Source organism: Eupeodes corollae, chromosome 3 (assembly GCF_945859685.1).
Source record: "Eupeodes corollae chromosome 3, idEupCoro1.1, whole genome shotgun sequence".
Classification (NCBI taxonomy): Eukaryota; Metazoa; Arthropoda; class Insecta; order Diptera; family Syrphidae; genus Eupeodes; species Eupeodes corollae.
The window spans coordinates 44,287,382-44,314,406 of record NC_079149.1 but is presented as its reverse complement, the minus strand read 5'-3'; the positions used below and the strand labels follow the sequence as shown (position 1 = coordinate 44,314,406).

At 32.8% G+C, this 27,025-nt stretch overlaps 1 protein-coding gene across 1 annotated transcript in view; it reads right to left on the bottom strand.

The window, feature by feature from the left end:
• The window catches only part of LOC129951605 (protein scribble homolog), a 63,437-nt gene that overhangs the window by 4,085 nt on the left and 32,327 nt on the right, over positions 1-27,025 (bottom strand). The window contains exons 3-4 of the mRNA XM_056063847.1: positions 22,791-22,833; positions 85-351 (exon numbers count right to left, since the gene is read on the bottom strand). Of these exons, the coding sequence (XP_055919822.1) occupies positions 85-344 (260 nt within the window). The 5' untranslated portion in view covers positions 345-351; positions 22,791-22,833. The remainder of the gene's footprint in view (positions 1-84; positions 352-22,790; positions 22,834-27,025) is intronic.

The window sequence follows — 27,025 nt, the reverse complement described above, 5'->3', positions numbered from 1 at the left end:
AAATAAATGCATTATACAAATTATTATCAGTAACAAAAACGAATAAAATATTTTTCATACAACAAAAAAAAAAACTTTTGTTACCTGGGATCTGATGCAAGCGGAATATTTTTACTTAACCCATCTTTTTCCGGTTTTGGACGATTAGTGGTTGTGGCGTTAATTGGCTTCTTAATTTTAAGAGTGGAAAGTTTCTTGCCGGCTTTAGATGGAACTTCAGATGAAATATCAATGTGATTATCACCGTCTTGCAGGGAATTACGTGGGGGTTGTTCTGTGGTCGATCCCAGTGTTGTGGCACATATCGCCACAACGAGTACTACCAGCCATAACTGGCGACTCATGTTTATACTGAAATTAGAAATAAAAAAAAGGATAATTTAGAAAATGATTGAAGGTTTAGAATCGTTATTTTATTTTTAAAATTTTACAAAAGAAATTAAGTTTAAAAAAAATCAGTCAGAGATCAATTTTTTTCTGAAGTTTTCTAAAAACAGGGGTTGTAAGTTTTTTTACGTGTTTTGTCGTGGTTACGTCAAATCCCTTTTGTTTTTTTAGTAATGCCCTTTACTACCTTGATAATAATTAATAAGCCCCTAAAGTCATGAGGAAATGACAAGGAATCAATCAGTTTGATTAGTGATGAGATTTAAAAACTTGGAGTTACTTTTATTTATAATTTAGAGTGTATTTTTAAGGTAGTAAAGAAGGCATTCAAATGTTTTAAGTATTATTAAGTTTTAGGGATACAATTTAAAATAAAACATAAGCTTTTAAAAAAATCAACAAATCCTGCGAATTTATTAAAGAGCTTTTGTCCAATACAACAATATTGAAATTTTGTTTCAATTTTAAAACTAATTTTCCTTATAAAGGTATTCTTGTTGTTTTATTCTAAATTGACACTATTTCAGCAGCTGTCACTGTCACTGTTTTCCTTTGATATTTGACAAGAAAAACTAGGCCAATAATAAAAGTGAATGGTACACGCTTTAACAACGCTTAAAAATTGTTAAGATGCACCACAAAAATGGGGCTACGTTTTAAGCAACACAGTTTTGCAAGAAAAGTCTTCTAATCGTAGTATGTAATTCAATTCAAAAATAGCCCAGTCTCTAACGGAGTATCCGGATACCTGGCGACCTCCAGATTAACTAGCCTTGTCTGTACATGCGAATGTCTGTGCAGACGGACCTCTTTTCTTCGCATCTCGTGGGACCAAGGATGTACAAAAACAAAACAAAAAACAAAAATGAAAAGAATGATGAGACCGATATCTCTTCAGGACCGGGCGGCAGTTTGGCGTCAAAGCCTGTTGCCGTATCTCCTACGGCCAACACAGAGAAGGGAGTAGTGGCTAACCATGGACCCTCCTTTGCTGTTGGTAGCAACGAAAATATGAAGGTAGAGAAACCTTATTTCAGTAGTGGCAGGTTTGTGAAAAATGGCCCTACCACTACTAAAGAAAGTACATCCAGAAATGGAAAGGGGAAAGGGGAGAGAAGTTAAAGTTGTTTTTATACCCAAAAAAGGTAAATGCTCGCAAGTCAATCCTAAAGATCTAAGACCTATAAGTCTATCATAATTTCTTCTTAAAACCTTGGAAAGATTGATTGATATCCATTTAAGGGCAAGTATCGATACAAGACTTCTGTCTTCGTCTCAACATGCCTACTGTAAAGGTAAATCGGTGGAAACAGCGTTACACACTTTAGTGCGCACCATCGAATATTCCCTCCATCATAGAGAGTTCACTATGGTTGCTTTCCTTGAAATCGAAGGTGCCTTTAACAACTTGAACACATCTGCAATCACATCTACAGTAAAATCTCTAAATGTAGAGAGCTTGCGTCGGGAGTTAATTAATTTAATGCTGACTAGCAAAATAATTAACTCAAAACTGGGCAACACTTCTGGCAGACGATTCGTTAGTAGAGGGACACCGCAAGGTGGTGTTCTATCCCCTCTCCTCTGGAACCTAGTGGTGAATGAAATCAAACCTAACCTAACCTAGTCTGGATGCGGAGGGCTTGAGAGTGATAGCCTATGCGGACGACGTTGCTGTAGCAGTTTCAGGAAAGCATCTTAACACCTTAAAAGAACTCTTACAAAATGTCTAAGACAGACTAACTTTTTGGGCTGATCGGTGTGGACTGGGTGTTAACCCACACAAAACCGATTTAGTCTTATTTTCGAAGAAATACAAAATTCCATTTGTCAACCCTCCCTATATTAAAGGAATCCAATTAAAATTCTCAGACGAGGCTAAATACCTGGGTCTTGTCTTAGATAAAAAACTAAATTGGAAACGCAACGTACAGGAAAGAGTCAAAAAAGCAAGTGTAGTTCTCTTTCTTTCTTTCTTGCAAAAAAAGCTATTGGTAGTAATGGGGCTTACAACCCAGAATCACGCATTAGCTATACACATCGGTAAGCAGACCGATTTTAATGTACGGTGTGGCCATATGGTGGATTGCTTAAGAGGAAGATATAACCTAAATAAAGTCCAACGTTCAGCTTTCCTATGTATAAGCGGATCGCTTCGCACGACCCCATCTGCGGCACTGGCCACCTTACTCTACCTAACACCTCTTGACATATTTAGCAAACAAATAGCTGCAAGCTCTGCTATTCGCCTCAAAGTTTCATCGCAGTGGAATAACAACAACATTGGCCACTTCGTAATTCTTAGGTATTTAGAATCAATTCCAAAGCACACAGACTACACCATCCCCTAATTGCAATTCGACAGAAATTTCCAGATTTCTATACCTCCCAGATCTTTTTGGGAGGATAGGACATTCTTAGAGGATGAGTCAATCCATTTTTACACAGATGGGTCAAAAACAAAAGAAGGGCTTGGTGGAGGTGTAAACTCTGAACGACTGATATTAAATCTCTCATTCCGCATTCCCAATCATTGTAGCGGGTTCCAGACGGAACTATTGGCGATAAAAGAAGTCTTGTTATGGCTTAAAGAAAACGTGATATCAACATCTGATATCCGTATTTTCTCTACTTTTATTAATTGTTTGTAAAAAAAAATTGTCAATTCGATTTTTCTCAAAATTTTATCCGAATGTTGACAAAAATATTTCTTATAAAAGAAAATTAGTTGGAAGCCTTAATCTTAAATTTTTGAAAAGAGATTTGAGTCGAAAATTAATTTATACCAACTTTTGTTAAATTCTTTCTCAAGTTTTTATTTTTATAAATTGCTATAGTAAAAAAAACCACCCACGAAATTTTCTTGAGAGCCCTTTTTGCATCTGTTTGCCTTATTATCCGTATAACAAAATTTATTTGAAGTCGATATCTCTTCTGCTTCTTGACGACAAAAAAAACGTAGCGATCGTAGGGACGTACGAACGTACATACATACATACGCACGCACAGACATTTTTCTAAAAATCTTTTATTTCGACTCTAGGGATCTTGAAACGTCGCGAAATGTCAAAATTTTCAATTTGACAAATCCGACCCATTACAATAACTTCCTATTATAAGTTAATAAGAACAGATTTTTAAAAAGTGTTTAAAAAAATGCAATTTGTTTTTAAACAAACTTGGTTCCATATATGCTTTCTGTAATTGTCTATTTATCAACTACGCTAACCTTGAACCTCGGTTTGACCTCAGTTAATCGAGGTAAATTAAAATTGCTTAATCATATTGACAATCGAATCCACCAAAGCCGAGTGCACTTTAAAAGTACTAAAAATAATTGTATCCAGCTTCAATAACTCTATCAAACAAAAATCTGCAATAATTTTACTCTTCCATTCCATTCATGCTCCATGAATATCCACTTTTTTGAAGCATAAAGCAAACGTGAAATGCCTCACATGGTTAGCTTTTTAGTTGACAACACGATATGGAAAGCACGTACGCGTTCCAATCGTTCCACCTAATTTAAGACCCTTGAACTTGATCGAAGATGGTTTCAATAAATACGTTTCTCAAATTGCCTAAAGTCATAATATTAATAATAATAAATATCTACAACCTGCCTACATTTTATTTTGAATCTTTTTTTGTTATTTTTTCATGATGACTAATTAAGGCTTTCGGTTTCTTTTTTTTTAACTTTTTTGTTTTGCTGATGTAAGGAGATTGATAGTTTGCTCAATCAGCTGTCTTATAGCAAAATTCAAGATTTATTGAGGTCATATTGGTTTTCATTAAGTTGCAAAGTTATAAATTGATATTTTAAATATAATTTTTTTCTTGTGTTGTATTAATTGACAATACAAATTATGTAAGAGATGCGCTTACACATAAAGACTAATAAAATATAATGTTTTAAGAAAAAGGTAGCTATGGTAAGCGCACTAATCAGAAGCAGGTAAAGTAACTTAAGACGTGATGTTTGTAATGAATGAATGAAATGTCAAGAATCTGATGTAATTTAGTGGTGAAATCTGTCAGTTGACTTTTTTATCTATTGAAAAGTATCAGTTTATTTTGTGATGTTTATATTTTCTCTTGAAATTAAAGAATTAATAGTAAATTCAGTGACAAAAAAGACAACAAATCATACAGATATCAGGTGTCCATTATTAATTCATAAAAACAAAACAGCAGCTAATAGACACTTAATTAACTGAAAACAAGTTTTTTTTAAATGATAATATCAAGTTTAAAATTATGTGAATAGACAAAGTTTAAATGTTAATCATATGATACTTAAAAAAAAAAAAAAACATGCTACCTACATGTTCTCAAATTAGATGTTATTTTTCTTCAAAATATATTTTATTATATATCTTCGATCTCCTTTTTTAAAGTTTAAATTAAAATGAAAAAACTTTTCTTTCTAAAAAGAATTTTTAAAACTAACTGCGAACTAAATTCGAACGACTCGTCGTTAATACCTGTGTTTTTTTGGCATTCTATAAATAATATAGTAGACATTTCCCAAGAAAACGCAGTAGCCAGATATTTGTATTTTAAAATCGGTACAACTGAAAGAAGATCTGTCAGAATAACAACAACAAAAAACACAAATAGAAGAAAGCTTTGTAAAAATCAAAAGTTAAAATTAACTTCAGCAAACAAAACAACTAACTAAAACTTATAAAATGGACAATTTTCAAGAAAAAACGTTAAGAAAACATCTGGAAATTGAGATTCTATAAAAAAAGTTTATTTAACAATTGCTTCAAGGAGGGGTTTGTTCGTAGGCTCTACATTAACATATGGTGTTGAAGCGAGTTTAAAGCTCGCCTCAATTCTATATATACCTAAATCGAATTAAAGTGAGCTTGATTCGACTCGATTCCAGTGGGGAATCGGAGTCGAGTCAAAATAACTGAAGAAAAACCTGTATGAAAAACCTACGTGTACAAAAAATATGGTTTTGTTTTAATCAAATTTAAAAAAATAAAAACTGCACATTGAGTAGGTACTATATGGTGCTGAACTATTCAGTTCTTCATTGTTTAACACGAATCAAACTATCTTACTTCACTTCATAAGAAACATCGAAACACCATTGGTGAAACCAACAAAAAAATTTATTTAATTTAAACTGAGATAAACCTTTGGTGCAAACATAGCAAAACTTAATTATCTTTTCTATTGTTTTCTCTTGCAAAATAAGCCCATTTAGTACATTTTCATTAACTAAATTAAATAATATCAACAGTAACAGATTAATTTTATTCCCCAATGGAAAACACTTGATTCCAAATGCACAACTACTAAACGAACACAGCCATCGAGATACAAATGCAATATCAATCGTACCGACATTTGAGAACGAAATCACATAAGATCCATTCAAGACTCGTATAAATGTCAAGCACCTATCCATAGTAAGATTCTGCTTTAACTTTTATCTGTAGTATTCATACTGCAGATATTGTTTTTGTTATTCGTGTAAAATCCTACTTTACTATTGATAGTTTTTCCAACAAAACATGGTACTATCATTGTTTTTGTAAAGATACATATTTAAGTCGAAAAGCATTTTTCAAAAGGTTTGAAAAATAATTATCTTTGGTTTCTTTTGCTTTCTATCAATCTTTATCAATTTTAAAAATACCACTTGTAATAAAAGAAATTATTAGAAAAATTTAAAATTTTTTGGGAAGATATTTGGTAGGAAATCATTTTGACCGGTTTTTGGTAGTTATATTTTTTCTATTAAAAATTGCTGGCAACTAAATATAAAATAAATTTAAAGATACTTGCACATGTTCTGTATTTCACTTATTGTGACTACATTTTGCGACAGTAAATTAGGGTGTTACACAATTGGTCATTGTGAATTGGATTTTCGAACATGCAAACGGATGTTCTGTATTTCGGTTTATTTAATTTTTAAACGCATTCAAATCATATTTTTTATTTCTGTGAATTGATCTTTGATAGCTTCCTTCAGGTAGAAATCGAAAGGTTGCAGCAAGTTTTTGAATTGAAGAAATCTATAAGGTTCTATTTCAATTAGAACATATAAAAAGCGTCTTTGCTTAATCGTCAATTATAATGAAAGATTAAAAGGGGAAATCTTCTTATTTTTTCTCTTGAATTCTGCTTCCTTTTTTCACTTAAAATTGCCAATAGTATTGCATCCATCTTCAAAACAGCAACAATTTTAAATCAGAAACAAAATAAAAACGCATCATCCTTCAGTTCTGACAGTTCTAAGCAATTTAAAATTTTTTGAAATCGATCGAATTGAACATTGAACATGCAATTTCAATTCACTTTCGATCGAAATTCGGAACATGGGCGACTATTTGTGTTTTAATTAAGACATTTGAGTCTTATAATATTTTTTTAATTACCAAATGTCAAACAAAATTATTTTCATATCCTTAAAACTTTTGAGTTGAAAAATATTTGTTTTAAAGTCATTCAATAGTATTGATTTTGTATAACTGTATAGAGATGTTATAATGGGTGTTTTTTTTATACTTGTGGTTTTTAATCTGGTAATACTTTTTTTCGAAGTTGATCTCTTTGACATCTATCACTTGATGTATGCTCTGTTTGTTTTGCCATTTCATAATAAATATATTATAACTCTTGAACAACTTTTCAAAATCAAGAAAATTTATTGCCAAAATAATGGTTCAGTTCCTCACAGCCAACAAAATAATACATTTTTTTTTGGGGAAACTTTTTGTGGGCTGTGGGGGGCCTCGAACTATTAAAACCGCTGAAGTGTTTACTATACATTAATATGAAGTCGATTGTCTTCTTTTTTTGTATGCAATAAGCACACACTCAAAGGGGTAAGATTACCCTTATTATGTAGACACAGTATGAACACTAGCAAAGGGAAAGAAGGTTTGAAAGGAGGTGTCGGTGTACATTGGTTTTGAATTGCTGAATATTGCTATGACTAGGAAAAACGGAGCGTGGTAAGGCATTTCACATTCGCGTAGTACGGCTAAAGAACGAATCTCTGTACTTGACAGTATGGCCTAAGTTGGACTCGATGTAATAAAGATAAGCATTTCTTGAAGCGCGAGTATTATGGTTGAACTGTTTAAGGGGAGGTATGCTGCTGGCTATTTCACTAGGTCGGACATAAAACCTTACGACGGTGTTCAAGCGAAGTAAATGAATTTATGATGATATTAACACCTATCAATTTAAATGCTCTACGTTCAATACTATCCAAGAGGCTTAAGTAATTTGCAGGACCACCAGCCCAGAGATGGGATTTATACTTAAGCTTTGGAAGTATTTAATCTTGTAGATAACAGCCAAATCAGAAGGTGTGAACAGTTTCTTGCATCGCCTACAGAAACCCAAACACGTTGCGAAATTTTTGGCGACATGGCGTATGTGATCGTTCCACAAAAGAAGGCTGGTCACTGGTGTCTTACGTATCGAGATGTTCAGTCTCCTCGATGCAAGTGACATCTATGGATAATGGCAAGGGGGGTATATGTCGTTTTAACGAAACAAGACAGCATTGGGTTTTCGAAGAATTAAATTCCACGTGGTTTTCTATTCCCCATTGTATAATGCTGTTTAGGTCGGAATTTAGTAAGCTTATAATATTTTGTTTTTGCAATTCCACATCCGAAGAAGAGGGAACTGAATCTGAAAACGAATATGAAAAGCTAAGAGTACTTTCGTCAGCGAAAGAATGTATTGGATTAGAAGTTGCAGACAGGAAATCATTAATAAAAATGAGAAAGAGTGTTGGAGATAGAACAGAGCCCTGGGGCACACCAGCATTTATTTTGTGGTTTTCAGACATGAATCCATCCAATACAACTTGTATTGAACAATTCGAAAGGTAATTACTAATCTATTAAAGGATAGATTCTCATATAATTCCGATATGATTGACGCTTTGGAAGAGAATATTCGGCGGGTTATTGCTTATCGTTTAATAAGACTTAATTTTTGGTCTTAAAATTAAAACATACAAGTTTTTTTCTTCTTGAAGAACACACATCTAAAAAACACACTTTATTAAAAAAGCTCCAATTGAAAGTTAAAATCAGAGGTGCATGGAGTGCAAGAAAAACAATCCTCAAATGGGAACTGATTTAAGCCCCTGCTTTTTTCAGAAAAAAGCTTTGTAATTTAAGGTATTAAAAAATTCTTCTGTTTTCCAGTATTTTTTGTGTTCTCATAATTTCTTTATAGAAAATTGAAAGCTAACTTTAGTTTTGATCCCTCTTGGAATTTTTCTGTTGGTTCCAATGTATAAAATATCTGGAAAACTACTCTGAATATCTATAAAGATTAATTGAAAAATCATCAATAAATATGCGCTTGACGGAAGTGATATCCATATCACTCTTAAATTCCAACGCATTCGTTTATTCTATTTTACCTTTTAAATTCTTAGTTCGCCTTTTTACAGTCCCTAACGGACAAGATTGGTACTAAGATTGTTGTATTATCATGGTAACAAATATTGTCGTTGTCAAAAAATATGGTACTTTTCTTTTGCTAATTCGTGTCGCAACTACAACTTTTTCTATACGTTATCCATATTTGACAAACCCTTTCAACTACTTTCATTGCAATTTTTATGTGTACATATGCATGTATGTGTAATATCAGGTTTAAATCAGTTTTTCAATGTCTTTTCTAATTTCCTTAACTAAATTTTAGCTTGACCCTTTTCAAACCCATTACCAAAGATTACCTTTCATCTATGATGAAAAAGTGGAAACAAATTAATGGAAAACTAAATGAAAGTTTTTAAACAACACAAATGCCGCTTTCTTGACGTTTACCTTCTAATTGGTAGTAATCACTTCTTCAGCTTTATGAAATCTCCCGTCAATTACTGCATCATGCATCATACAAAGCTGTCTTTTCTTACACCTTCTGTCAAATGACTTACTCTCATTAGTCGATACGCTAGCATGTCTTAAAATCTGTTTATTTTTTTCTTTGTTTCAAAGATTTAATTTAGTATTATAACTGGAGGCGTTTCTAGGCCAAATCTTTCAAAACAATCAATAAAGACATACCACCATCTTCCAATAAGACAAAAAGAAAACATAATATTATTGTGGCTGCACTGCTTACTGCCTACGTAACGTTTTGTGTGGGTCTGGGTATATCGAAACGTCAAATGAACAAAAGTCATATTTTGTTGTGTATGCATCTGCTGCAGTTGCAACCATAACAGAAGATATGAATTGTCTTACCAAATAACGGCAAGTAAAGACGTAAATATGCATTTTAACGAGTGGGCGATTGAATGAGAATTGGAAAACAATTAAGTACGAAATGTATTATGTCCGTTTTATTTATTTGTTTTTACCAGTCACTGACATTCACGATATAAACAATAACAGTTTTTTTAAGTAGTTTATGAACTATGAAGATTTCCATCTATAGATTGGCCTTTGGGTCATATGTGAGCATATGAAGTTGTTAATTTGTGCACATATGCGACATTACAAACAGGAAACTGAAATAACGTATCTCTGTCAAAGAAGTCAAAAAGAATGTCATGCACACTATACATCATCAATCAATCAAATCAGTCAATCATTCAGCGTGAATAGTGGGAGCTAGGGGCAGGCATTCTAATAGATACTTTATGCACTCTGCCATAGATAAACAGAGTACCATAATGTACATAATAATGTCACGCTTACCTGTTAAGTAAATTTTACGTGACAACCAAGTGAAATTAACTCTCATTCATTTATATTTATTTATTTACATTCATGTACAGTACATAAATACAAACCCGCCATCTTCTTCAAAGTGTACAGTACACATTAGATCGGGACAAATTGCGCACTTAAAAAAAATATGTATTCAATGCAGTTTCAGTTTGCAGAGTTGGATTCGTAAGTAAATGTGACAGTGACTTCAGATAGCGAGACTCGAACTCACAATGATTCACAATAGCATCAGCACTTAAATGTGAACATGCAAATGAACGGTATGTGTACATTGTACATCTATATTATGCACTGCATATGAGATTTATTTGCTCATAAGTAATGTGTAAACAATAAGGTTAACCTAACCTAACCTAAGGTACTAAATAGGAAAAGTTCGTCATTCTTGAGTGAATATATTACAGAAACTGTAAATGACATAAATTCAACGTACCCTATGTAATTTTGTTCAGATACGTGAGGGAGCTAGTGTCGTTGATCGAAATTCTTATTGTTAGAACAAATTTATGTTGCTTTGGTGAACATATTCAAAGGATTTTTAAAAAAGTAATTTTCCTATTAAAGTTATATTTAATGTTTTCACAACTAAGTTATTCAAATTGACAGTAAAAAGGAGATTTTTAGCAACACATCTCATTAATTAAACTAAAGAGGTTAACCCACACCAGATGCCAACAAAATAGCATTTTTGGTTTTTTTTTTCAGAAAAACAAATCGCTCTTTTCTAAAATAAAAAAAATCCAAATTGGCCTACAGTTGTCACATTATTGTGACTAATAAAAGAGATGGAAAATGCACTTTCAAAGATATATTCCAAATTTCAAGTCAATGGGTTGAAAATTTTCCGAGTTCTGATTTCAGCAAACTTAAAAAATGCAATAATGAGATAAACGCGTTTGAAGTTTCGAAATGTATAAAATTATGATTCATTAGTAATTTTGCAATAGCTTTAAAACAAACATTTTAAATCCTAGTACTAAAAGGTTTTTCCAGTCATAACCTTTTAACACAGATATTTGAGATTCTAGGGAGCAATATAAGATTAAAAAAATAAAGTGTTGAAAACTCTAGGGTGACATAACCCTTTAATCTGCTTGTAGGAACTAAAAAGAACTTAAACATTTGATTGGCTATATAAAATGGAACTTGATATCGGCGTCTGACAGTTAAAAAATAGGTTTTGATTAACCCTAAAACCCTACACATATTTGCAGTGGACATTTCCTACCCTGAGTCCCACAGTACCCTGTTTTTTTATTCCAAGGTATTTTATTAAATAAAAGTCCTTTTACATGTTTAATATTTATTTTATTTACTTTTATTAATAATGAAATGAAATATCAGAAAACTTTTATTAAAACTTCTATTTAACACATTTAGTACACATTTTAATTTGACAGCCTCCACAAATATTATCAATCAAATAAGGTACAGGGTGATGCAGCACCCCGGGTAGGGTTTAAGGGTTAACAAGGGATTTTGGTACCTAAAAGTGTGTACAATAACATGGAAATAAACTTTTACAGGCATACTAAAATATATGTTTTTTTTTTTAAATGTGTTGTTTTTGACAACTTCAAAGAATTATTTAGTAAATATGTTTTTGCGTGTTTACATACAATAGTTTGTGGTCAACTGGGGCGTATACGTACTTTTTCGGAAACAAAACAATTGGATTTTCTTTGTTTCAGTTGAGTTAACTTATGTTTCACGTTGCCATTAGATGGCGCTTGACTTTACCAACTTCTTTTGTAATAAATCAATAAGATCAACATTTTGTATTCAGAAATAAAGTCAAAAATCTTAAAACTGTTGGAAAGTTTAGATAACAGTGTTGCCATTCTTTAAAATCAGATAATTTTATAAATGGGAGAAGAAAGTAAACAAATTCCCAAGAAAATCCATCGGCAGTAGCCAGATTTTTCTATTTAAAAAAACTAAAAGAAGACCTGTCAGAATAATAATAAAAAAAATACAAATAGAAGAACCTTTTGTGAAAATCAAAAGTTTAAATTATTTTCAGCAAAAAAAAAAATACTAACTCATCAAACTAATAAAATTTACAATTTTCAAGAAGAAATGGTGAGAAAACATCTGGAAATTGAGATTCTACAAAAAAAAGTTAATTTAACAATTGCGGCTTTGACATAAAATAAAAACTTCAAGAAGGGGGTTTGTTCGTAGACTACTACATTAACATGCGTCGTTGAAGCGAGCTTGAAGCTCGTCTCAATTCTTTATATAGCTGAATCGAGTTGAAATGAGCTTGATTCGACTCGGAGTCCAGCCAAAATTTATGAAGAAAAACCTGTGTGGAGGTGTTGGTTTTCCAGATAATGCATTATGGTCTGTTTAATTCCATGTTTATGTACAAAAAATATATATTTGTTTTAATCAAATTAAAACAAACAAATTGCACATGGGGAAGGTAACATATTCTTATATGGTGCTGAACTATTCAGTTCTTTATTGTTTAACACGAATCAAACTATCTCACTTGCACTTCATAAAAAAACATCGAAACACCATTTGTATTTTAGAAAGTGCTGTCAAACTTAATCATTTTTAAATCTTCTTGTACTGTGGAAAAATAGCAAAACTTAATTATCTTTTCTATTGTTTTCTCTTGCAAATTAAGCCCAGTTAGTCCATTTTCATTAACAAAACAAAATAATATCAACAGTAACAGATTGATTTTTTCCTTAATGGAAAACACATGATTCCAAATGCACAACTACTCAACGAACACTCGAGATACAAATGCAATAACAATCGTACCAACATTTGAGAACGAAATCACATAAGATCCATTCGAGACTCGTATAAATCTACTTTAACTTTTATCGGTAGTATTCATACTGCGGATATTGTTTTTGTCATTCGTGTAAGATCCTACTTAACATTTGATAGATTTTTCAACAAAACACGGGTATTATTAAATAAAATCTCCATGTAGTATAAGCTTAACGATCTTAAAAACAAACATTGTAATAATAAGCGATGAAAATAATTATTAACCTGATCTCGACATTCAATTATGAGGTCAATTTTTTCAACCTTCATCAGATTGTGCATGTGTACATTATTAACAAAAAAAAGAAAAACTATAATTAAACTTTGTGTGTTTTGTATCTTCATTATATAAATATTTCCAGGTTCAAACAAAAGGTGCATTCTTAAAAAAAAAAATTATTACATGACATTAAAGCCTCTCAAAAAAGGTGACTTAAAATAACAACAAGTTCAATGTAATTTTCACATTAAATATATGCGTTTCTCTTTTTTCGTTATTTGTATCTTTTTAATGATTTTAAATTTAACTTTTAAATTAATTCATTAATTTGTGTTCTTTATAATACAACTTGCATTGGAATTAACTTTGTGGTGTTGTAAGTTGTCAAAGATGCGGTGATTATCTTTGATAAAAATGCATATCCAATTAGGTATTATTTCATAAATAAAAATGTTCATGTTTATATGCATTCCGCATCGAATGACATTTTTCTTTAATTTTTAATTTTTGTTTTTTCTTTGAGATTTGTTCTTTTTTCCCATAACAAAATATGGAAATGCATACAATAGAGAAAGCTTTTATAAATATTTAGAAGTAAATTATAATGTGCTGTAATCAGGAGGATTAAGGCTTGTTAAAGAATATTAATAGTTTGAAGCCTTTTATTGTTGACTTGACATAATAAATATTTTGAACAAAAGAAAACTTTCTCGCCTTTTTTTTTATTGTCGCTGGTCTTATGACCATGATGAAGAACTTAAAGTTAACACTCTGCTTGGTTAAACAATAAATCAATATTCAAATTGATTTCATAAATAATAAAATCATATAGAGGCTTATTTAATAAAATTATTTTAATATATTAAGAACTCATACAAATGTATATGCCCATGAGCAGATTATATATAAGTTGTATAAGTAAGTCATGTGATTAAGTGCAAATTAGTTAGAGAATAAAATCGAATTATTTTTGAAAAAATCAAAGTAAGGCTTAAGTGTGATTCTTTATGCAGCCGTTTGAATTTATTATTATACCAGAGGTATTTAGAAATGGCGATCTCAAGGCAACCTAGCCTGAGATCCAATTAGCGCTGTAGTGTGCCGTTTTGATACCAAACACTCGTTTGACCTTTGATTGAAAGGGATAGATTTATAGAGAAGCATCATAGCGATTATGTTAGAGCCATTTTGTCGCATTGAGAAAAAAGTTTAGGTCTCTAATCTTTGTCTCAGATAGCTCATCAAGTTCAAGTGGGCCATATCTTCCTAGATATAATGCAGTTGGGTAAATTGCTCCACCTTCGGTTTGATTCAGTTTGGTAGATAGAAAAGATTTTACCCTTCATAGTACCAAGAGGAATGTTAACTATTTCCGCAAGTGAGCCCATGAAGGGCCGATCCTTGCCTGGCTTGCTCGTCAGCCCGTTCATTTCCCACGATACCACTATGGCCCGGAACCCAGATCAGGGTGACACCGAGGTTAATGTTCAGGCTCGCAATCTCATAGCTACATTGCTGGAACAATTTAGATGAGGATATGGCCGAGTTAATGGCTTTGACAGCTGCCTGACTGTCTGTAAAGATAGCCGCACTTCGGTTTTGGTTTGGATTTTGTTTAAGTATCTTACATGCCTTCCTTATTGCTAGCAGTTCAGCCTGAAAAACACTAGCAAAGTCAGGAAGCCTAAAGGATTTGGCTACATTTAGGGACTCCGAACAGATCCCAGGACCAACTCCGCACTCCATCTTTGAGCCGTCAGTAAAGATGGTTGTGTCGAAACCTATCGACACGATGTCATCCTCCCAATCTTCTCTCGATGGGAAAATAACCTTAAAACCCTTACTAAGGCTCAAAGTAGGAGTGCAGTAGTCAGTGTCTACCGAGATAATATCTGAGGGAATCAATTTCGTTGTGTTGCTGTGACCATAAGGTTTTGACAGCCATCTGTTTGATTCCTTCAGCCTAATAGCGCTGCAGGAAACTATGTATTTAATAAAAAGTTCGATTGGTAGAAGATCCAAAATAACGTTTATGGCGTCCATTGGGCAAGTACGCATGGCCCCTGTGGTGCCCCGCAAGCTGTTCTCTGAACCTTATTTAGCTTATCAATATTATAGGCTTTGCTAAAAGCAGGCCACCACACAATCGAACCATATGTTAAGATTGGACGTACTACGGCTGTGTACGTCCATAAAATCATCTTCGACTGAAGTCCCCACTTTTTGCCGAAAGTTTTGCTGCAGGCGTAGAAGGCAACACAGGCCGTCTTAACCCGTACTTCAATATTTAGTTTCCAGTTTAGTTTAGGGTCGAGTATAACTCCCAAATATTTTGCACTGGAAGACAATGATAGGATTTGACCGTTGAGTCGAGGTAGCGTTAAGGGCGGTACTTTAGTTTTGGTGGAAAAGAGCAACAGTTCAGTTTTACTTTGGTTAACTCCTAGTCCCCAACTCGTGGCCCAGTTTCTTCAAAGCTGACTCCGTGATTTTAATAATCACAGAGGTGTACTTTCCGGACACCAATAGCACCAAATCATCCGCATAAGCTACCGCCTTCACTCCACATCTCTCTAATTTAACGAGAATTGTATCCATGACCAGAAGCCATAGAAAAGGCAAAAGGACACCACCCTGGGGTGTTCCTCTACTCACGTGTTTTGTTGTGATTGCCTAGAGTAGCTCGAATCTTCCTACCACTGAGCATGGAAATAATCCATTCTCGAATGAAGTCTTCTACACTGAACTTAACGAGCGATTCTTCTATGGATTCTGTAAGGACGTTGTTAAAAGCACCTTCTATGTCTAGGAAGGTGGCAAGAGTAAATTCTTTATAATGGATTGTTTGTTCTACAGTACGCTTAAGATAAGCATGCTGAGAGCTTTTGAGAGGTCGTCCAACTAGGATTTCTCTAATATGGTAATCAAGAATGCGCTCCAAGGTTTTAAGCACAAAAGATGTTAAGCTTATTGGTCTGAAATCCTTCGCGGATTCGTTACCTCGCCTACCATAGAATCTCAGGAATTTGGGAATATTTTCGAAAAGAGAGCTAATTCTGATGTAAAGAGTTTCCCAAAAGAGAGTTTAACTTTGAATAATCCGTCATTTGGGCATCTGTCACTTTTGAAAATTTTATATTTTGACATTTAGCAATTAAGAACTACCCCATTATTAAAAATAGAATGATAGTTGCTTCAACAACGGATACAAACTGTTAAAATTCAATTGAATTAAGGAACACAATTTGCTTGAACCTACAAACCTTTAAATAGAAGACAAACCAAATTCAAATTCTCGTGACGTCACTAAACAATCACATGTCATTGAAATTTTTAAAACGTGAATAACAGCATTATTGAATTTTCACATTCTAAGAACTTCCAGTTCAAAAGCCAACAAATATCTAAAAATAAATATTTTGACATCACGTTATTTTATTCAAAAAGACAACAACAACACACAAAAAAACGAAAAGAAACCTCTGCGGTATCTTGGTAAGTTTGGTACTTTGAGCTCAATTTGTATGCAAATGAGATGACGAACAGGAATTTTTTGTTGAAATTCATTTTTTAATCGTACGTACCTACATCTGAAGCTATGAAATAAAGGTACGTAGGTATGTAGATTGATATTGTTGCTAATTTATTTCGCCTTGAGTTTAAGACGCCAGGTATAATGTTGGTATACATGTGTCACCCATACCCAACAAGACCCGACAGTAAACACACAATTATTATTTAAAAATATTATGATTCCATTGTGCGATTTTCAGTTTATGACTGTAGAAAAATAAATGGAATATCAACACTCCGATATCAGCCCTCCCCCGATCATTTCAGCAGTCAAGACTGCACCTCCGTGCAACACTGGCTGCACTGACGCGACTCGACGATGTGATCACCCATCTGCGAGTCGTAGTCGGTGCACTTTTAGGTTACACGTCATCACCGTGTCTCTTCGACTTCGTCGATCCATTGAAAACACATCATGTAAATGAGTGACAATTTTTCGCCTGGCACTGAATTGACAATAATATACAAACAATAACTCCGAAAGAAGGAAGACCGTACCTTTTGTTGGCTTTGAACGAGTAAAATATATTTTCAAAAACTTGTCTTGTAAGCACTTTTTTGAAAGAGACGAACGTTTTCCATTGAGATGCATACCTTTCCACACATGCACATTCTCTAAAGCTATACCTGATGCAGGCTTTGTGGAATTTTGTTTTATGGTCTCGTCCTCAGCTATTAAGATATAGCCTTTGGGTAAAGGTACCCATAACTTGGCTTGCGAATAATAAACCTATGAGACAATCAAACAGATAGACTGACGGTCGGTCATAGATGTCGCCGTTTGCCCATATTCATGACAGACGGAGTCTTGGTTCTCATTGTTCATCAACATATCATCAATAACTCTATAAAATCAACAAAACTTACAAAAGACAGTGCCCGACGATATAAACTTGTAGGTAGGTTAGCAAAGTATTGTGTTTTTGTCTGTCTTTACGAAGACGTAAAGTAAATACGTTTTTTTTTTTAAACGTACGTTTATTACATGCAAGAGTGCAGCACTGAGTGAGTGCATTGTTGTAAAACAGAAATGCACGAAGCACGATATTGTCACCAGCAATTAGGAACAAATAGTGGCAAACATTAAGTCGGGGGCGTCGTCGTCGTCTGGCATTTTAATTTGAAACATTGTAAATTTGATTTATTGCGATCTTGGAACGTTTCTATACAAATGTATGTACATATATGTTCAACATAACACAATAAATGCATATAAAATATAAATAAGGACAAGTTTGTTTTTTAAGGCTTGTTCTTATACGGGTTGTTCTTGAAAAGAATTATAAAACTTTTATTGAAGACGTCTGATCGTCTAGTCGAAATTAGCTATTCGTCAAAAGTTAAATGTTTGTATATGGTTTTCGTGCTGCCTACAAATATTTTTTTTAAACCTAAAGATTGTATTTATTATGATTGTACCATGGTGGTAAAATAGATACTTCAATATTTTAGCATTAAAGTGTTCCAGAGTAAATATTTTTGAAATTCAGTGGTAACCCTTTGACTTTAGACATTATTGGGTCTTAGATCTCAGAAGGCCAGGGGCGCAAGCAGAAAAAAATGTATGGGGGATTTCAAAAAATTAATATTATATTATTTGTTATTTTAAATGGCAAGTGTTTTTTTTCTTTTCGTACGATTGACAAAACGGTTTGATTTTGACTTCAAAGCTAAAGCTTAATTTGTATATGCATTAAGTATGGATAAGTTTGTATGCCTTATTTCCTAGTTGCCGCTGTCGGTCACATCACTCTTAGGCTGAACTCACACATGAATAAATGTGAGTTACAAAAACAAAGAGATGAGGTTTGTTTTCGCATATTGAAATTTACCGCAGATTGCTAGATTGAATTTTGAAATAGTCAAACACGTTTTTTTAAACTCGATATGAAGGGTCATTTCATAGTTCCTTCATAAGTTCTGATTTTGTCTTTGCTAAATTAAAATTCAGCTCTACTTAACCTGTGTGCATGATGGTTAGTGCGATGCCACCTTAAGTTTTTTTTCACGGCTACTGCCTTTTGCGAGGAATTGACAAATTCTCCAAGAGTAATTCTTGTCATGAAAATTGCTTTCTCAAATAAGCCGTTCGGAATAGGCATATGAACTGTAGGTCCCTTCCATCTCTGACAACATTACTCGGACACAGGAATGGTTGAGAGTTGTCAGTCACTAGGCCCTAGTTCTCAAACGGACTGTTGCGCCACCCAATTTATTTTTAAATTCTACTTAACCCGATTGGACCCCTTTGAAATAGATGAAGACGATTTGTATGAAAGATATCGATCCGAGAAAAGAAAACTGTCAAGTTTATAGTTGACCTTCTAAATATTATATATATATAGATCGAAATTAAATAAAATGTTTGCTTATATCTAATATCTGCGTGCTTCCAAGTCTTAAAACTACCAGCCCGACTTCATAAAATTTCTCAACTAACAGCAAACAAAATATTTTAAAGGGTTTGAAAGATTTTAGCTCTCCAGCTAACGCAATTTATTTTGTTACCCTCTGCAAGCCATTTTTTGTATAGGCTTAAGTGAAATTTTTTCAAAATTGTAGTAGAATATGCCTTAAACCTGTTATTAATTAAACAGAGTTGGAAAAGTCTTAATCAATAGCAGCTATGTCTAACCCATATATTAATTTTAGACTCCAGTTCCAATAGACTCGGGTTTAAAATTTGACTATGAATATGCTCCATATTATTTTGTGTCTTACATTAAGGTATGTTTAAATGCAGAAACGCATTCCAGTGTTTAAAAATATGGAATTTAGGAGACATCAAGTAACTCTCTTCATTAATTTGATTCTTGTTATTGAAAAATAGGGAAAAACCAGATAAAAGCAAACAGGGTGCCGTTTTTGTTTTAAAATATTCTTGTTCCACAGTTTTAGAAGTAAAAAGAAATAAGTTAAAAGATTTTTTTTTAATTTACAGTTAAAACTAACATAATTGAAGGTTGAATTTATATATTCTTAAAATATTCTTCTAATATATTTTATAGTATGTAGTAAAAACATTTCTTTGTTAAATGTTTGTGTCGTTAGTTTCATTTCAAAATAAGCACAATTATTTTTTTTACAAGAAAATACATATGTTTTCATCTTCAAAATTAATTTGAAATATTTTGGGTTTAACAAAAGTTTATAGAGTTTTATTTAATTTAAAGCTAATTGAACGCATTTTCTAGCTAATGCGTAAGTACTTGGTCGGGTTAGGTTTATTTTAGCTGCACAACGGCTTCAAAGTCTGGCTACCATCAATATCCGTAGTATAGTAGAAAATTCATCGGCAATAGCCAAATTTTTGTATTTAAAAATTGTTTCAACTGAAAGAAGATCTGTCAGAATAAACACAGAAATAACACAAATAGAAGAAAGTTTTGTAAAAATCAAAAGTTAAAATTAACTTAGTTAAAAAAAAACTTATTAAAACTAATAAAATGGACAGCTTTCAAGAAAGATAACATCTGTAAAAAAAGCTAATTTAACAATTGCTTCAAGGAGGAGGGTTTTTCGTAGATATTACATGTGGTGTTGAAGCGAGCTTGTAGCTCGCCTCAATTCTTTATATACATGAATCGAGTTGAAATGAGCTTGATTCGATTGATTAACTGATTGATTTGTGAAGAAAAACCTGTGTAGAGGAGTAGGTTTCGCTTAAAATGCATTATGGTTTATTCATTTGCATTTTTGTGTACAAAAAATATGGTTTTGTTTTAATCAAATTAAAAAAAGATTGCACTTGGAGTATGTTGCATATTTTTATATAGTGCTGAACTATTCAGTTTTTCATTGTTTAATACGAATCAAACTATCTCACTTGCACTTCACAAGAAACATCGAAACATCATTTGCATTTTAGAAAGTGCTGTCGAACTTAATCATTTTGAAATCTTCTTATGCGGTACGAACACCATTAAGATTTATTTAATCTTAACTGAGATAAACCTTTGGTGAAAATATAGCAAAACTTAATTATCGTTTCTATTGTTTTCTCTTGGAACATAAGCCCAGTTAGTCCATTTTAACTAGCAAACTTAATAATATCAACAGTAACAGATTGATTCTATACCCCAATGGAAATCACATGAGTCCAAATGCAAAACTACTCAATTAACACAGCCATCGACCAAGAACGAAATCACATAAGATCCATTCGAGACTCGTATAAATGTCAAAAACCCATCCGTAGTAAGATTCTACTTTAACTTTTATCGGTAGTATTCATACTGCGGATATTGGTATTGTTATTCGTGTAAAATCCTACTATACTATTGATAGATTTTCCAACAAAACACGGGTAACGTTCTCAAAAAGCTCTGATGCATTTTTGATTTTATCTTCTATTAAGCTCTCTTAATTGTAGTATCTAACTTTTTTTCATTTATTTATAAGCTCTCTTAATACCTCCACAAATTTTCTGTTGGATTAAGGATCTGACTTCGCGCTGACATATCCAAAACTTAATTTGTTTTCTAGGCGTGTTTAGTAGAGTATAGTTGTCATATTGCAAAATGTTAAAATCATATAAATTGTCGAACGCGAATGGATTGACCCTACTCTCTGTCAGACTAATGAAATGATCTTCCCTTTGAGCGTATTTTCTCTTTTTTTCTCTTTTGGTTTTCTCTGCACAACGAACATCTCTTCAAACTTAAAATACAAACATCTCGCTTAAAACTCGTAATAAATGGTCAAAAGTTTTCACCTAGAGGACAATTTTTAAACTCTATTATTTCTTAATCTAGACCACCTAGAGTCCTGAAATTTCGGATTGTGATTTAGGAATCATTCCCTTTCCATTGCTGTGCCTATCTTCGAATAAGACCAATTATTTCATGTGTGAATCTTTCATTTTTACCTATTTGCGTATTACAGATATACATACTCGTAAGTTGATAAATCAGGAAGATAAAATAAAATGTTTCCCAATCTAATCACTCACCATCACCATGTTTGTAGATAATTTAAAAAAAAAATAGTTTCTAGTTAGTTTTTCCAAATTAAATCGTTTGTTTGCTTGTTTTGGGAAAATTAAAAAATTAATAATTTTTTTCCTTTTCTGTCACTTGCCAAAATTTAGGAAAGACACTGACAACTGTTTCCAGCTCGAAATTTTAACAGAAATTCACTTTCATACCGAACGAAATGAGTCGTTTTATAGATTGTTTTTATAGTAAGTGCTCTACAGCACAAAAAGTGTGACTTTTATGGCTGAAACACGCTTCAGCTTCGGCTTCGTCTGCGTTACGATGGGCCTGCTTCGAGGTTGCTTTCAATGACATTTCTATAATAACCAATGGGAATCCCTCCAAAAGCAAATGCATTTTGTTTGTTGATTTTTCCTTACAGCTGTCAGACAAAGCAAATGTTCAGCAAATTTGAACTAGAACCAGTTTCATTGTGATAGCATGCATTGAAATTCTATGGGTGAACTAGTAAACGTCAGGCAAAGTCGAATCTGAAGATAATTTGTGTTTCATCCATTAAAGACAAGTTCCTGTTCACAGAGTAGATTGGAGGTAATGTGGCCGAAGCAGTGAGTATCAATTCTCGAACATTAACTCGACATTGATCTCAAAAGTTCAAAACTTCACTCACTTCCCTGAAGAGAATTTTACACAAAGATCTCGTATTATTTGCTTACAAGATCCAATTGAAGTCGTATGACCATCCGCTACGTTATCCTTTCGCAGTTAAAGCCTTTGAGAATCTTGAATTGGCCGATTTGGCTGAAAAACCGAAGACGCATTTCATTTTGGTGCATTGCTTTCTTAGCAATCACATCGCCACAAAACCTATGTCACAATCGATCTTTTTAGCATTAAAATCCCAAATCAGCCGTCTTGGAATTTAGAATTTTGGAATTCGTTTGTCTGTGTCACTTAAGATAGTAGCCCATTATAGATTCTTGTAAACGTATCACAAAAAGACAATTTTTAAATAAAATGATTTTTCAAATTCTTGAATAATGTGATGCTTGACACGAAGTAAAACAAAAATCATCAATCATACGATAAAAACTTAAAGGTATTAAATTTGTTTCCAATAAATTCTTAAAAATAAAAACTTACTTTTTGATTAAGGCTATCAATGCAATAAATCGACTTCACCCGACTGAAAATAAAAACAAAAATGAAAAATATTTTAAATATTTATTTCTTTTGATGTAGAATGTAGAGTATCGATACTTAAATAAAATTGACGTCCTAACACGTCAAGCCTAAGCTTCAACACAAAATTGATATGTTATTCTATTATCTAAATGTCACACTTAATGTATGTTAAGTATTTTCAAACAAATAAAAATGATAAGCAGCTAAATTTAAGTATAGGTATACAAAGAACATTAAATTGAAGTTAAAAAGAAAAAAGAGATAAATTAACTTGGCATGGAAACAACCGACAAAAAAAAAAAACACAAATCCTTTCACTTATAACTTCATAAAAAATTACTAGCGACAAAAATATCTTCACTTTTTATCGGTCAAAGAAATCATTAAAAAATGAGAAACATCCTTGGAGGTCAACTTCCTTTTAATGTCTTTAAGACAGAAACATAAGAAAAGAAATTAATTTATATTTTGTTTCAAAAATAACCTAGTAGTGAGATGAACTGTGGAAAGAATGTCGTCGTCTTCGTCGTCGTCGGTCGGTAGTCTCGGTTCCAAGAAAATACAAAAAAAACAATGGACATGGTGTTCAGTGATCATGTCTTGCCACAACCAGGTGCAAAATATAAAGAAAGGGAACTTTTAGTACAAGTTCTTTTTTTACTTTACATTCTTCTTAACCATCCGCAGCTAATTTCAAACCAATGGGGAATAAAAAAGAACTTTTAATAAATTGCTTAAGTGGAACCAAAACGAAAAAGGTTCAAGGAATCCCGAAAATTGCGACATGTGCATATGCACACGCACACACAATTTACCTACTTGTCGTATGTTATTTTTTCGCAAACATTAGCCAGACCACGCCATATGTCGTGAGCGGAACTTATTTTTGTTTTATTTTTTTCTTTTAAATGCAAAGAAGAAAGAAACACTCTTTAAAATACTCATTTTTAAATTGATGATCATGGGATAATTTACCCTATGAGAATAGTCATTCTATAGCTTCTCTGCTTTTTGACAGAAAACAAAATGGAACTGTTCGCGTATTCGATCTGTGAAAACTGAACTGTCAAAAGTTTACATTTCAATGTTTTCGATTCACTTCCTTATTTTGAACAGTCTTCTTCGTTAAGTTGATTATTTAATGTATTAGCTTCTTGTTTGATATTTCTTGCGCTGGAAATTGACGAAGATGTTTTAAAATGTAAAGTTTCTCAGAATGGATAGATCTACTAAAAGCCTAATAAGGATCACTTTTGCATCAGCAATTGGTTACCAGACATTTTCAAATAATGTTTGGTTATAGATTTCTGTCACCCATTTGTTTCAGATTATAAAACTAAACTATACCTTTGAATTTTTAACGAAAGAATGACAAAATGTCACTTTTAGCGTTCAATTGATGTTTTTACTGTTGTTTAAATGAAAAAGAAAACTTAACATACCCTAAAATTAATATAAGACGTAGGGTAGATATAAAAAGTGAATGATGATCCCATTAACCAAAGACATGGGGCACGATTGTCTCACAATGCAATTTGTAGACTTCTTTCAGAGTTTCAGACTTCAAAGTTCAGACTCAAAAAAGGGAAGATGATGCCAGTTGTTTTGATCTCCAAAGTGCTGCCATGGTAATTTTCGTCAAATTTAATTGGAAAGGATGTTTTTTTTTTAACAAATATTGGCAGTAATCAATCAATGATGACGTTTGGTTAAATATTATGCACACAACACAATGAGAAAACAACATGGCGGTTGTATAGTATAAGTTCAGAAAGGACGTAGTAACAGTAGGGTCGTAGATATAACTCTCATCGAATAACAAAAATGCGTTTCCTGTTATTGCAAAGGCATGATAAATATTAAACATAATAAAAAGTCTCCTTATGCCCCCGCAAAGGAAAAATGAAAGGAACCCAAAAAATCAAAAAATAAAAGAAAAACAAACAAACAAAAGGTCTTAACTTTAGTCGCTATAGGTATACAATATACAGGCATAAAAACGGAGTGTGTAAAAGTCTAAGCAGAGTTTGCATTTACAGATAATGAAACGTAAAGTTTCTTCACCTTTTATATGGTTATACAGAAGTCTACAACATAGTTGGTACCTCTACCTATTCCTTGTGAAATTTAGTGTTTATCGTCGATGAACGTCGCGTCGCTCGTCGTCCGTAGTTGTCGTATGCGTCGTCGTCGTAGTGTTTGAATCTCAGGTTTTTCACTCTTCCTACGCATGCGATTTGTTACGCTTAACTTAGTGTGACTCTCTCGATGCTGAACGTTGACTCTATAGCTGCTGTTGTTGCTGTTATATCTGTGGTTGTTCGATATTTCAACTGTTGAGAGCTTGAGACTAGTTTAAATTGTTAAGTTTCCAGTTAAAGAGTCGAGACACTTTTTTTCTGTTGTTGTTGTTTTTGTTTTGTATCTAACTAGTATAGATATACAAATGTACTACCTATTACCTACCTAAGATTTTCTTTGTTGTTTTCTATTTTATTTGCGGTTCAATCTTTGTACCTTTTTCCGTATAGATATATCTACCTATCTAACTATTTATAACTGCCTAGCTACATACATAAGCCAGGGAAGGATTTGATGATTAATCCCCCGTTAGAGGGAAAAACCTCAAAGAAGGTATACAACCGCATTTGGAGGTTTTTGATGCTTACAAAAGTATCTATAGAAATAGCAAGTTTTGTACAGGGTGACCCAATCAGCTTTGATAAATACATATATAAAAGATGAGGATAACTACAAGCAATAATATATCACAGCCTAGATATCCTAAATTCCTAATGAAGAAAGACACAACCTTATCTTCTTTCAGCATAAGATAGTTCTAACATAAACAGTTCGTTAAAATAATCTTTCCAAATACCTCATTTATTTGCCATGGATTTTATCGACTTTAATCCTAGAGCTTTATTTCAGCAATTTCTGCAATGAATTTTACTGGAATAATTTATCGACAACCCTCACACCTCTCCTGACCAACTCAATGTTTGGAATTGAACGGGTTTACGACTTTAGCACCGTAGAGTAGCACAGCGGCGCGATGGCGCTGCGGCGGCGTATGAGCGTTTTAAACCATCTAAGATATATCCCGCTCCAGGTTAGATGAACGAACCAAACGAACAGTACTGATTTTTTTTCTGATTCTCATTAGATGCCTTGCCGTTGAAATTGTTAGTGACAGCGGTGGCACTAGAAAATTTCCATAAAGCAGTGAATTGCCCTTTGGTGTTTATTTAGACAGAGTCTGTATAGAGCTCTGGCTCTGATTGATATCTTTCTCTCTTTCTTTTTCTGTATATCTACAAAGCTTTAGGTCTGATAGGTGAGTGGGTATGTGTATGATTTAAAGTTTTTGTTTAAGGCTACGGTTACATTTGATGCGTATTTTCACTAACGATCACTTTGAAATTTTTGTGAGCTAAATTTTGTTTAAGTTGAAAAAAGGGAGACTCTAGATCGTTTTGGCGCTTTTGTGAACTTAAAATTTGTTTAAGATTTTTCAAAACAATAGAGTTTCGGAAATCTTTGAACATAAACAAGAATGGAAATTTAAGAAATAAATTCTGTTAGATAAGAAGAAAGCCAGAAATATAGCGAAATATTTGTTGCAACTTATTTTATTACCGAGTTATAAGTCTTCGAATTTAGAAAATACCAGTGAACATAGAGGTTAAAAGTGAAGCTGAGTTTTAAAGTTAAGAACATGTTACATTTAGGTTTAAAGTTTTTAAAATAAAACAAAATTGGATAAGCTTCCAATTCATTTCAAAGTAGTTTTAAAAAAGCCTTTCTCTTATTTATGTTTGGGCATTTTTTAAACTTGCTATAAATTAAATCAGAACAAATATCAACTGGAAACATATTCATGTGAACCCACTGTAACCACAGCCTTAAACAACTTTCGAATGATCTTTTGCGGTGGGTAGACAAAAAAAAAAACAACAAAAGATAAAAATAATAAAGTATACAAAATGTACCTACCTGGAAGAGTTTTTGTTAAAAAGACAAGAAAAAGGTTTACTGTTGTATAGCTTTGAATGGTTCTAGAGTTTAGAGAAAGATGTGAAAAGGTGTTGCAATGGTTATCGACCGGCATCAAATAAAGGTATATTGAATGTGTCTTTCAAATAACAGAAAAAAAATGGTCCACAATATTTATAGAGACGACAAAAATGTAG